This window comes from Diadema antillarum, unplaced genomic scaffold (assembly GCF_040938485.1).
Source record: "Diadema antillarum isolate AM-2024a unplaced genomic scaffold, OU_Dant_1.0 scf00000007, whole genome shotgun sequence".
Lineage (NCBI taxonomy): Eukaryota > Metazoa > Echinodermata > Echinoidea > Diadematoida > Diadematidae > Diadema > Diadema antillarum.
Window position 1 is genome coordinate 1,587,469 of NW_027270896.1, and position 15,087 is coordinate 1,602,555.

Genomic DNA, 15,087 nt, shown 5'->3' on the forward strand with positions numbered 1-15,087 from the left:
TTAATTCCCCATAGGCTACCGTTGTTAGTGGCCGTGCAATGCACACCGTATTTTGTCTCATCTGCTGCGCGAGTGCTACTGAGTGCCTCAACGCTTGCTACTGTACATGTACGAAGTACATGAACTCTTGTTAGAATTCACAAGCGCGCGAACATCTTGCTATATTAGGAATTGCGAGTTACTCCTTTTTTCAGCAGAGTTGACTTACATGTAGCAAAGTCTAGTACTAGAACTACAACAATACTTTTTTTGACTTCTCTAGTGGGGATGGATAATGATTCTGTTGGATGGCTCTAATTCATGGAATACCAGGAAATATTGCACTTGTTAGGTTGAATATTGCACTCATCTTTGATTCATGCAATATTGGCCTTAACCCGAGCAATATCCCCTGGTAACCCATTCAGAGCCATCAATACCGTACTGTATGTCCCCCAAAAAATTACAATGGTACCCTCCGCAACGATAACTTTAAAAATAGTGAATCAATCCAAACACAATTTCAAGGTATGAAACTATTGCCCACATCTTATAGAAAACCCCGTTCAATTTGCTTCAGTGGTCAAAGAGATATGAGGATTTTTGTAGAGCATGTCAGGAATCCCTCCCGTCCAAGTTCTGTCTATATTTGTGTTTACACATTAATTACAGTTCCAAGAGCATCCAAGGGCTTAACTTTGAAGAATCAGACTCATGACATGCTTTACAACAATCCACATTTCTCTGTGACCGCTTAACCAAATTGAATGGGGTTTTCTGCAAAATAGAGCTAAGATGTTATATTTTAAGACGTTAGCATTCAGTAGAAGTAGCATTTAGATGGTTTAATCATATTGGGTGTTATCAATGCAAAAATCCAATTGTAATTTTTTGGGGGGGACATACTGTATTTCCTATATGAATATCGACACAATGGTAATGAACAGTATGAGTTCACTTGTTGTGTTTTTTAAGTCATCCTCTCAGGGGTGACAGGGGTAAACATTTCCTCGAGATCCTACGATAATGTTATGATGCTGCACATGAAAACTCTGTCATTGTAAAGCAATGGGGGGAATGCAGTAGGACAGGAACTGATAGCATCTCAGCATCACATAAAAGATGACTCATCCAGTTAAAGTGCCATTTCACACTGTGTCAAAGTTGACTGTTTATGAACAGAGTTAAATTTGACAAACAGAATGACAGAGTTTTCATCTGGGCTTAGAATGAGAATGTTTCACGGAATTGGAATTGAAAAAACTATGTTTTCAAAGCAATTTGATAATGATCTCAACCACATCACAAAATAGTTGTGAGGTGATGACATCAACTCACAATTCTCAAACCGGCTTAGGCACCAAAAAAAGACAAATCTTCATCATACTTGTTTTCATTTTTTACTCAATAAGTCAGCAACTACCCCTTCTTTCATAAAGTCACTATTGCCAAGTTACAGCAGTGCACTACAATATTTTTCACAGATTTTCTCTTCGATTTCATTAATGGAAACAGTGATGATTTGTCATGTATAAATGGTCAATGGTATACTTGTGAGGCTACATTATGATGTGTGACATCATCACCTCAATAAAGTTGTGTACTGTAAAGAGATATATTTTTGTGACATGAACTTTTCATGAATTGGAGCCGACGGCCTTTTTCGCGGCATAAAATTTTCGCAAATTGCCAAATGCATTTTAGTGTAGACAAAAACTTTCGCATACATTTTAATTTCACAAATCTTGGCTCTCGCGGAATTAGCGAAATCAAAATGCACATGAATACTTCTGGTTTTACAATACCCAGTAGTTCGTGGTGAGCCAGCTAATGCCACAGTTTTGTGACAAGTGAAACTTTAACATTTCAGAACTTCCTTTTTCTGTGTGTGGGGTTTTTTTTTTAGGCACTATTCTGATGAAACCTTTTCAATTCTGCTTGCTTGGTTTTACTTCAACCCTTCATGTTAACTTGAAAAAGGTGTGAAATTTAAACACTTAATCATTAATTGTGTAGATCATATATAATTCTGTTTTTTGAAGCTTAGAGTCACTACAGGCTACCTACACACTAAACAGATTATTCCTTACAAAATCAACAACCCTTTTTCATTCTTATCAAATGAGAATAATTCTTGTTGCATTGTTAGTTAAGACTAATCATGGAACGAGAGTGTACAGACAATTTAGACATGCCATGACGACAAGCTTATCACTTGTAGATTTCTACATCTCCATTAGATTTCAACATCTCACATCATACACAGCAAAGACAAGATAATTTTAAGTTTCAATATCTTGCAAAGAAGATTTCTCATACAATTAACGAAAATATATCTATCAACAGATGTAAGAATCAATCGGAAAACTTTGTGAACTCTCCAATTTACTTGCTTTGACCACTCCCTCAAAAGCATGCAGTGAAATAATTGCTCATGTCATGAATCTCCCTTTAAAATGCATAGAGCGTGGCACATCCTTCACGAGTATGCTACTGCATGGCATGAGATCGTGATCACATTCTGAAGTGTTTACTTACAGAGCATTCCTCGTGTCTGGAACATCTCTATCCATTGGCAGCTTATCACTCTCTACTTGGTTGAATTTATTTCTCGCGTAGGCATCACCGCCGGGCCTCACTTTTGTTTTCTCAATGTATGACGTGGCGTCAAATAATCGCCACGATTTGTCCTTTTCAAGCACTAAATCTGGACTGTTGATGTCGCCTAAGTGTGCAGGTATATCGGCAGCATCGAATTTCAGTCTCCCTTTTCTTGAGTTCTGGAAGAGAAAAAAATGGGGAGAATGGAAGATGGAGTCAGATACTGACGTGACATTTGATATTTCTCAACAAGAAAGTGAAAAGATAGGTAGGCCTAATTGGGAAAGTTTGCAGCGAACTGTCAAGATATTCTGTACCGCTGGTACTCATCTAGGTTCTTCTTCTACCATCTCTTCCTCCCCCCCCCCCACATCCACATCTCCTAGCAGTCTAAACAAACGATTCCAATTTTATTTACACTTTCTTCAAACAGATATTATTATTAATGGAGCTCTGACATGAAACATATCCTCGTATGCAATGCTTGATTTGCATGTACAGTGCTGCTCATAGCCATGACTTTATTCATCATCAGAAACAAAAATATCCAGGAAAAATAAAAGAAATAGTACAAATACCAGGGTTTTGTTTTTGATAATTATGTTCTCACAACAGTACCCCCCCCCCAAAAAAAAAAAAAAAAAACACTACTTCAGAAGAAAACATACAAAAAAGTACAATATTTCCTTGTAAACTGCTCTGCTTTAATACATTAGATTCAGATGGCTAGACTTGTAGAGGATCCATACTGTAAATCAATGCCGTTATCGTACACATATGGTTCACATAGGAAGTAGTTCGAGTGCAACCAACAACCACAGAATAACACATTAGGACAGCGGCAATCTTGTTAAATTACTCGGACTGCCTTGTCATGCTGGGAAGCACCCCGGAGTCTAGCCCCGTCTGGGAAGACTGCCGGAGGGAGTCAGAAGCACTGGCCTTCACGGACAGCTGTTCATTGTGTACGGGTCTTAGTTCGAGCCAAATGCGATAAAGGGAGGAAAGGGGACAAATAATCCACCGGTCTTTCTGAACAGGTGAATTTCACATGCAGGCAGGTCCATTGCTAAGGAAAGGGTTTTGATTGTGCGTGCAAAACCTTAGCATAAAAAAAAAAAGACTTGTCTAAAAAAAGAGATAGGATGTACAGAGGATGACAAGGGAATAAAATGTTGAGAGCTCTGTGATGTACAAACAGCTCTAGTTTAACCTTTAATAGAAATAGTTCCAAAGTTAAACTTGTGCACCCAATCTAACTAATCCACTCTGTCCTGTGCAGCATTTGCATAATGACCGTCCAGCCAATGGTACTAGTACTTGATATAACTATGATACTCTCATGCTGTATGGAAGGATAGTCCCTAACATTGAAGCTGTGGTCTCAAACTGTCGAAATGATTTTTGTTTCTTTCTCAACTTGATATGCCACTGAGTTAAGTGCTACCAGCATTTGTATAATGGGGTCACTTCATCATCTACTCAGTACAGTGTATAATATGAATTAGCAAAATATAATATCAGAATCTGAACAATTGTGACTCACAGCACACACAGTTCATCAGTAACTTGTTTTGATAAGATCAGTTAAAAGATAATAATGAATCAACATACATGTACAAAGATATCCATATTAGCAGAACAAATTTCACTAACTGCTACATTGATAGAGAACCTGTTTCTTTTTTTTTCTTTCTTTCTTTCTTTCTTTCTTTCTTTCTTTCTTTCTTTCTTTCTTTCTTTCTTTCTTTCTTTCTTTCTTTCTTTCTTCCTTTCTTTCTTTCTTTTTGTTGTCTTTTTTAAAGGCTGCTGGGCAATTTTCCACATTTGAGGTACATGTATCCCATGTACATTTGTACCTCTGGCCCATATGACCATGATGGAATACACAATGTAAAGCCAACCATGCGCACATGAGGGAGTGGAGGCTTTCATTTTGGCATCTGATCGCACCGCACTCCACTCTGGGCCTTGGAGCGGACAGGTGGTGAAATTTCGTCTCCGCGCTTGCAGACCTTTCGGGTCCGAGGTGCGGGCAGTAATGAGCGCATGTTCTACATCAGCAACAGTGCCGGATCTAGCCACGGGCACATTAAGTTTAATTTTCCTCCGTCCATCTCCGTCGCCCGAAGAAGACGTGTCCCACTCTCTGGCTGCTCTCTGGTCTCAACAATCAGTGTGCATCAGCTACTTGGAGGACAATACCAGCAGCATGATTTTTTTATTTTTTTAAAACTTACAGTAGAATGTAACATCTGGACAAAGATTTCCATGTAATGTTTGATACAAAGGAGTTATGCATAATGGATTATTTCTTAAAGGGATAGTATGGTTTTGGTTGAGGCCTAATTTCAAGTTTCTAGCATTTTTTTGGTGAGATAATGAGAAACCTCTCATGAAATATGAAAGAGCATGTAATTCCATGAGGAATTCAATGTTTATTTGATGAAAATTGGTTTTGAAATGAGTGAGATATCCAAAACAGAGCAATTCTAATAAAGTGGGGGACCCACACTTTATTACGATCGCTTTGTTTTACTTTGTTTTTGGATATTTCAGTCATTCCAAACCCGATTTTCATCTAATAAACTTTGAATTCCTCTTAAAATGGTATGCTCCGTACTATTTCATAGGTGTTGTCTTGGCATCCCGCAAAAACTTAAAAGCCCAATTCTGATATCCACCAATACTGTACCATGCCTTTAATCTAAATGTATACTTGCTTTTATTTGTTACTTGGCATAACACGTACTGTACAATGTACACATACAGTGTATGACACCAATCAATGAATGAATTCCTTTACATCAGATACTGACTGCTATTACAAAATCAAATTTTGCCACCAGTTTCAAGACTGTGTGTACAAATACTACAAACCTCTAGAATTCACAAGATATTGACATAAAAAGGGAAAAATGTAACTGATGCTGATATACATGTACACATATGTTGTGTGCACAAAAGACCTGTGTATCTAGCCCTCAACAAGGCAGCAAACTTCACCTTCATGGCACTCCACTTAAGGCAGACTGTAGGATTAACACTGCAATGCAAATAAAGCTGAATACAATTTCTGGAGATTTGCATTGCAATATAAATCTCAAGAAATCTAGTAATCACTTCAGAATTATCGCAAAAATTTGAGAAATAGCACAATAATTTGCACCTCGGAGAGTGTATGAATGTTGGAGCAAGTACAATACGCAGTTTCAACAAAGAAATTCATGTGAAAACCCATATCCACAACATATTCTTTTTACTATTAAACATTGTGGGATTGTCGATGCAGACACTGTATGGCTATCTGTTTAAAAAAAAAAAAAAAAGACTTTTAGTCACATGACCCTTCCATTCCTGGCACATACAAACATGAAGGACAGGTTTCACTTTCCTTTCTATCCTACACCTGTTTAGGGATGTCAAACACCTTACCAAGGAGCAGATCAACATGTCACATACAGCTGTGTGTGAACCTACGCCGTACTTGAACCCCCCCCCCCTCCAACATGAACGCTGCGATAGAATGCACATACACTGTAGTATGTACCATGTATACTTTTTTCTGCAAGTGCTTGAAGGGGATGCAAAAACTGATTCCTGCTTTTAACATCAGGTTTGTTAGTGTAAAATGTGTAGGGCTTTATTTTTGAGATTGAAAACAGTTTCAAAGTGTCACTAGGATGCCATCCATGTTCAACAGTTTAAAATGCTTAATATAAATTCACTTTTCAATTACATACAACACCCCCACCCCCTTTGTTTCAGTACACTTCCATGAAACAAAAAACTCTCTTTTGGTGACAAATTTCCACAAGAGAGTACAGTCTGTCATACTCTATTGAACATTCTACTCTAATTCAAAAAAAAAAAAAAAATGATATGTCCCGGCTAGCTGACATGAAACGAATCAATTCAATGTACAAGGCCTATGCGTAAATAAACACAAAAATTCAGCTGATTGAAGGTTCACAAATGGTGAGCATTTACCACAACATGAGCCAGGACATTGAGTCAGGGGCACACAGACAAGGGCTTTCTACTGATACACCCCTTCAACTCAGCATACTAAGCACATTCATGTAAGCTTACAACATACAAGGCTGTACAATGTGTGTACATACCAGTGTACAAGATTCCAAATAACTGAGTACATGGTATGCACAGGCAGGAAACGCCAATCAAATGATGGCTGAGTTCACACATGGCAATAATATCCGCAAGTTCACCTCACAATAATGAAAACTATTTCAGGCTGTTTCTACAGCTGTACAATGACCATCATATAAGATTAATCTTGATGAATTGTTCCCCACAAGTTCTCTGTTTGCATCAAAAAGAACAACACCCCTCCTGTTCGTAAATAATCAGAATTATAAAGCCATCCTACTACCCTATATGACTACCTACACTATGATATTAATAATAAAATATGCAACTGCTGAACTTTGCACTTGTATCTGATCCAGAGGTCACATTCACCTGAAAATTCAACCAAAATATTCCAATGGCGACCAATAAGACCAAGACTTTGAGATCTTCATTCATGCTCTGCACAGTGGGAACTCCTACAGAAGTAGAAAGATAATCTAACATTTTACTTCAGTTATCTCCCTACCTCATTCCTATGTGATATAGATGCTCTTGTGACCAACTGCCATAACACAAGTATCAGGTTAAAAGAAAGAATAAAAAGGACAAGAAGACAATAAACACACCCAACACTTTTCCAAGCCTAGTAAACACAAATCTCCAGACACGGGGCAAATGATGTGCGGGTCATGAGGGTCAAATCAGCTAAAAACATGTAGGCTGTACTACCAGAAGTACAATCATATTACACTTGTAACGTGCTCAAAACTTGCCTCCATCTTGAGCAAAGGCTGGAATTCCACAGTATTAGATCCAGGGTGGTCCAAGAGGGGGTTTTGCAGCGTGTATAAAGTTTTCTACAGGACATCCTGATAAGCATGCTACACTGTACATCCAACATCCCATGCCCAAAACGGACAACATGCTGGAGAAAAAAACAAACAAACAAACAAAAGACTTCCAACAGAAACCTACACAAATTTGCCTTCAGAGTTTGAATCCCAGGTTGGGACTTTTTAAATGCATAATGTTGAGATGAAGTAATATGGAACACCAAGCTAAGTACAATTGTACTGCAGTCTGGCATATCAATAATAAGTCTGAAATGCAGTGTGTATCACCACAAACATGGCTGTTTCTCCAATAACAGCACTGCAGTGCTAGCAAACAATTTTGACCCTTTTTATAGTACATACAAATAATTATGACACATTATTTGTACAGTATTGGAAGTACATTATACATACTATGGAAAAGGAAACAGATACAACGTTGTACAACTGATAAGTTATACTGACAGGATCTTCATATGGTAGAGTTATCAACTGAAACCGGTCTCTACATATCTGTCAAGCAGACAAAAATGATATTTAACTCTAGATACAAATGATATCTGTACATGTACAATTGTACACTTGTACATACATGTATCATTACAGGGCTTTTGGTGTATTATTTGCTTACATAAATATTCGATTACATACAACTGTATATGTGCATGCTTGCTTGGTGAGTCTACATGTATATTTAAAGGTCCTGTTCAAATACCTTTGGGAGCAGTGATTTAAAAAATGTTCAAGATATCACTTTTGATGCATATGTGCAGATCAGTTGTATCACAAAACATCCCACCATATGAAATTCTTTTGCAATAAAGCCTAAAATATAAGGAAATATCACTATTTTTCTCATTAAACCATAACTGTAGACGGTTTAGTCTGGAAACATTTCTATTACAACTATTGTTTACGTTTTGTATATCTACCAATACTTAACATTGATTATACTGGTTAAAATTTTTACACTGGTTGTTTCTATCCCTAACTCACATTTTACAACTTTTTGAAGCACTAATGCTGGGTTTTTGTTTCTTCTGCAAATGGCAAATTATGCCTTTAATCAACAAAATTACTTTGCTTCTCTTATACACCGACATACAAATGTTCAAAAGAGTGAAACAAGAAATTAAATACAAGATAACAAAATTAAACTGTAAAATACTTTTCAAGCTGACAGAGAAGCATAGACAGTGTGATAATTGTTTTAAAACAAAATCGATGACAGGCTCTCCTAGACAAGAACTCTACACGGCATAATATCTCTATGGGATGCAATTCTCATCATCCCATGATGACATTTCCTGGAAATATGAGCTCCCAGGGAGATCTGTGCTCACAGCTCCTGCTACACACAACACCTGATCATGAGAAACCTCACTAGCATTAAATGGTGCAAAACATTTCTGTGAAGTGACTATAAGGATGATTATATGGTTATATTTAGACTACTGAATAAAGACCAGGCAGTTGAGAGTTTGGGACACATGGAGAGATCAATATTTCATGATAACTTGCAAACAATGCAGATCTTAAATATTTTAGCGAACAATTTGGACTAATATTCTACAAGTGTGATATATTCAAAGTATTGCAAGTGTGATATCTTTAAAGTATTGCATAAGACCAAAAAATGGAAGCTTCAAGTTCATCCAACATGTAAGTTCACTGTAGATAAAGAGGAAATCAGAGGGAGGAAGTCTCATCAAATTACTGATAAGGTAAAAAAAAAAATAAGTTATGGAATCTTTGGATGCCCGCATTGACATTTGTAAAAATGACAACTGACAACTACATACAGAACATGTTGCCTCACAACTCATACATGTTGGACTTGCACATCTTTCTAATCATAAATTTCCTCTCGAGAGGGAATGTAGAAAGTCATAAGTCCTCGGAGTCGGATAATTGAAAGAGTTGTAATGATATATAAATTATTCCATATCTTTATATTCTATTGCTTTCAAATATTGGAAAACACTTTAGAACAGCCTTCTCTTCTCTCCCCAACAGAATTTTGAAACTGTCACTGTTCTGCTTGTCTAACAATCTTTGTGTGTTTTTGTTTTTGTTTTAGTTTTTTTTTCAAGAAAGCCAACTTCATCATGGAATGGCAGCTTCACCAACAAACTGTGAGGGAGGGATTCACAGAAATAGGTAGTGAAGTTTGGGCGTACACTACAGGTCAGAGTTCACGAGTGGTAGGAACCAGAGAGCAGAGGGTCTGTAATGTCATGCCATGTATCCAACAATTTGCAGCCCACTTCCCTCCACCCCCCCCCCCCCCCCCCTCCAGAGGAAAGGGGAGCACACTGGTACAAAATTGCTCGAAATGACAAGAGACAGGAGGATTTTTGTGGAGGCCATCAGATGATGCCATCCTCTCTGGAGGACAGAACACTTCCACGGGAAGAAATCACAGAGCGTCGATCCCAACTGACATGACATTTAGATTAAAGGGCACTAGACACCTTTTCATGTTTGCTAATGGTAGCTTTCACTAGGCCTGACATGGAATAAGCGCCTCACCATTAAAATCAACAGCCATTTTGATATGAAGTACACAGTCATGACTGGCACATCTAAAAAAGAAAAAGAAAAAGAAAATTATCCAAATTTGAGGGGGGGGGGAGAGATTTTTGTATATGATAGCTAGCACTTCATCTTTACAGATCAACTTAGTATGGATGAGGCTTATGTGAGAGTTTATCATTTAAAGAAAACAAAATATTGCTCCTACACTGTATGTTAATATTTTCAAACCTACTGTCCTGCTCTCAAAAACTGGATAGAATATCAGCAGCACCCCTTCCCCCCCCCCCCCCAAAAAAAAGAGGATATGATAATGATATACAGTCTACCATGCTGGAGGAAACATGGTTACCAGAGGGGAAAAAAAAGGGGGGTTCCAACACATTTGATGCTGTAAGGCAAATTAACTGGTTACATTTTTGATCTAGTTCAATTCGATTCTTAGACTAAATTTCTTACCTTGAGCTATGATGTACACACTCGAAAAGATAAGAAATATAATACATATGTGTATGATGCAATGTTCAAATTTTATCAATGAACCATTCTGATACTACTAGTTGGTCAATATGAACCAAGGAACCAGGTGTGCCTATGGGGGGGGGGGGGGGGGGGGGAGGAAGGGGGGTCTCATTACTCCCAGAACCCATCAGTTAATATCATGAATGATGGCCCAAAGACTGCGGGTACAGTACCTCTGCACCCAAGCATTCATAACACTGTGCAGACAGGCAGGAAACTATCGCAGTGAGTCGCATTATGAGATGGCTGGATGATTATGACCTTCAATTCTAAACGGAAAGCTCTGCACTGCCGATTAGCATGAACATGAGCGGAGAAGAATATTTTGCATCTCATGAGTATCTTGACGTTTTGATAGGTGAGTCACCATATTGCACACTGAAGGAACCATCAAGTTTTAAGTGGGTCTTAAAGGTCCGCAGAAATCAAGAACGTCTTACATGTACATGTGATTGTACATGTATTTGTCCTCTCACACATCATCATGGGAAATTTTCTTTTAACTGATTTTGATTTTTGCACTAATTTTCGGTAATTTTGAATAAGGAACAAGATACAAAGAAAGAAAAGAAAAACTGTACACTGGGAATGCCCCTCAAAATTATGTAAGTGTACATACCAAACTTGGAACCATTGTACTCATGTATGTATGTAGTGCCCTGTTTACACAATGTAACTCTCAAGGAGGCAAAAAGCATACAAGTGCTACATGTAGTGTGCAGTGTGCATACAAAGTACATGTAGATTTATGCTTGAAATACAGTTTTGATTTACTCACAAACTTTTGATATTTTCGACGACTTTTTCTTTTAAAATGATACACATAATAGTAATTCTCCCTCCAGCAGTGTAGTGATGATGGAAGAGGAGATTCCATCACGAATTCTGACACTGGAGAATTGTCAGAAAGCTTTGACAATGGGATATCCTCCCATTTAATACCAGTATGAGAGTTGGAGGTCAGGCTCTACCGCTTTGAGCCAGAAGCTGATGCAGCTGCTGGAGACGAGGAAGATGACAGTCCTGACTTTTTTTTTCGATTTAACATTGCACAAATACATTAAAGTAAACGTACAGCCCTATCAGCATGAACCAAAGAACGAAAATGATAAAGCTCGAGCTAAGTTACAGGTAGAATTTGAATAATTAAAGCGCAAGAGTTACCGTGTGCTGTTCATTCAAATTATTGTAGTTTATAAAGCCCTTGATTCACAAGTTATATTCGTTCTTTTTCTTATATTTTTGGACTTTCTTTTGGGCCAAGTAAAATCATGTTCGGGCAAGTGTTTTGCAACATATTCCAAATCTGCTTGCCCAACCGGCAAGTGGCAAAAAATAAGTCATGTAGCATTCTGCTATATCAGCCAATCAAATAGGAGTTGCTGAGGTACATTGTAATAATGTTTGAATAAATCATAATATAAGTAACAACAGGTTATGACACATTCTCCAGGCTTCATCAGAATCTATCAGGCAAGACTCATTATAGTGAGAAGATAGTCAAGTCATTTGTACAAAAACTGTAAACTTAAAAACCATTTCCTTATATTTTTTTAACCTATAATTTTACCTACAATTTACCTACACTGTACAATGTAGTACTACAATGTTGTAGTATGAGAGATGTACTGTAATATCAAAATTCTATCTCTCAGAGTAATTATACAATGTAGAGTACATAATATGTAGGTCACCACCTCCTTACAATTTCTTAAACTTCAAAATTGCACTTTGCAAGTTCCCCAAACAGTATTGTTACTTGTAAAGGACCTGTGAAGAATAATATGTACAGTATGTACACTGTATGCAATCACAGTACAACTGCTGAAATAGATGGTGTTGTAAATGGTGTATGGCCGGGTTAATAACAGGATTGGACCTCAGATGCCCATCACAGCACTCAACGTCAATATTTACACCAGAGGCAGTCTATCTGCGCCCAAAATGGCCGATGATTAAAGTGGTAGTGATAATATGACATGTGATTGAGGCTGTTTTATTGATAGTGAATGTCTCTTCCGCACAACATGTACAATGTGCCCACTACTGCTCACTGCCATTGGCAAAGCACAGCAGGAGGGCATGTACAATTTGTATCTTGTATCTTGTATATCACGCATATTCATAGGCCTCGCCAGTATTCACATCGTTCTCTCAGGCGCACAATGGTGGTAATAACAACAATAAAAAGGAAACTATGAAATAACAAAGAAAACAAGTAAAACAATGCCTTAACACAACATTCAATTGGAGTACACAGCCTGCTTCATAAACTGGTTCAGCAATAATTTACAAAGAAAGTTTCAAAGAAAGTTTTGACACAATTTTATCTCTTCTACTGTACAAGTGTGTACATGTAAAGTATACAGATGACTGTACCAAAGTTTTATCTGAAATGAATAGAATTATGACAATTAAATCTTCTGTGCTAGAATTTTTCAGCATCTTTAAACTATTTTCCGATCAAAACTTGTAATTTGATATCAATAAATAGAGTCTATCCACTATGACTCATATCTTAACATTTTCTGTATTAAAAAAAAAACTGTGCATGCAAGAAATGTCAAATCAATAAATTTCAAATCACAATAATGTTATACACACACAATTACATTATTGTAAAGTTGATGAGTCAAACACATCATTTTTTACTGTGAAATTTGCTTGTTTTGTTCTGGTCTCAAACTACCTGACTGACATAATTTCTTTTCTTTTTTTCTGGCACTTTTTGCCTCATTGCACATGGTGCCAGTAGTTTTATTCCTGCTATACATGTGTACCCGTATGAAATGTTCATGTACATTTTGTACATGTACATCTGTATAGTTGAATGTGTACAGAGTAAGTGTGTTTACTTTATCGTGTACTCTGTTGTATTCAAACATACACACATGACTACACCGTTGTATGCATCCTATTTAGTTAAGCATGCCTGAAATAGAGAGATGATAACTAACTGTTCCTAGTAATAATTTCTGAATCATGCACAAAAACCACAGTAATCGGCTCCTGGGCATGCATCCACTGCCTGTCTGACACCTCTGCTGGGTTCATTGATCCGACATCCAACACCATGGCAACAGTTGACGCATAAAAGAAACTACATGTGTGGAATTAAGCATGAAAGTGTGCTGCCAGCAGTAAAATAACAATTGACATTGAAATGTTTGTTTTTTTTTTGTGCCTGCATCCCATTGCATCTGGTGGGTTACTAAAATTGTTGTAAAGTGAAATCAATGTCCTCTATTGAAGACCACAGATTGTTGGGAGAGGGGTAACAATAAACTCTGTGTTATTCTAAAATTATAGATATCAACGAAGCATGAAGTGCATGTTTCCTATGAATCAACACAATTTTTTTTCCACTGTTCCTCTAACAAGTGATACTGTCAGGACCCTTTGCAAAGAAGTTGAAATTATCTTCATTTGGAAAATTGATCTCATTCATTCAATGTGATTACCCTGCCCGTGACAAAAACATTTATGAGAGTTGACCATTTATGATGTAGTTACAATATGTGTATACAAAGAATGCTATTACAAGTAATCACGCCAAGCAAGCTGTTCCTCATTCCCTATCTGCTGTGCCCACATACTGTATCACATTTACAATACAAACTTGTCGAGTACTGTAAAAGTGGATATTTTCGCGCGACTAATTTTTCGCGCTTGGCCGGGTAAGAAGAGTTTCACGTGTTTTTAATTCCGCGGAATCAAGACATGACGCACAGAAACATATGGCTAGCAAAAATATTCGCGTGCTTTTATTTTCGCGGTAGTTTCTGGTTGCGCGAAATGCGTGAAAATTTCAACACCGCGAAAATTCCCACTTTTACAGTACCAGTATATATTATAAACTGTGTATTGATGGCAAAACCAAGTTTTTCTGCAAAATTGATCATGTTATTCCTTGACAAACAAGAGCATCTTTTTTTTTTTTTCAATTTGATTTTGCTATTTTGCCCAAACTGCAAAATTTCAACATACAGTAAACCATGATCAGGGTTGATTTCCTATCCTTTTCTCGTCTTGAATTGAATTTATGGTTTGAAGTGAAAATACTTAATATTAATTTCATAATATTTGAAGAAAAAAAAAACATTCTATTACGAAAATTTACATTGACATTTCACAGGTGACCAAACAGATAATTACAGTGCAACTCAAAGTAAAGACAGAATGTACATTGTCTGAAATTGTATCAATTATTGATCACTATGCCTTGGCTTCCTAGTCCAACATACTTCTACATATAATGTAATTCCTGTTTGATACATTAAAAAGGCCAAAATTAACACTTACACTGTAAATCAGTATGTTTGGTAGAATTGACCTCCTCTGTCTTTTAATACAGTACATGTACAGTGTATGTGTTCTAATATTTTGTTTGTTTGTTTGTTTGTTTGTTTGTTTGTCTTAAAGAGAATAAAGCGGAACTAAAGTGGAGGTGACAAAGGCAATACGTACTTGCCATGTACAGTCACAAAAGTACACTTGTATACATGTACAAGCACAAAAGTAATGT

The 15,087-nt window shown here is 37.1% G+C and overlaps 1 protein-coding gene across 1 annotated transcript in view; it reads right to left on the bottom strand.

The window, feature by feature from the left end:
• The window catches only part of LOC139717085 (polypeptide N-acetylgalactosaminyltransferase 2-like), a 111,867-nt gene that overhangs the window by 93,033 nt on the left and 3,747 nt on the right, over positions 1–15,087 (bottom strand). Inside the window, exon 2 of the mRNA XM_071628596.1 lies at positions 2,518–2,759. Within this exon, the coding sequence (XP_071484697.1) occupies positions 2,518–2,759 (242 nt within the window). The remainder of the gene's footprint in view (positions 1–2,517; positions 2,760–15,087) is intronic.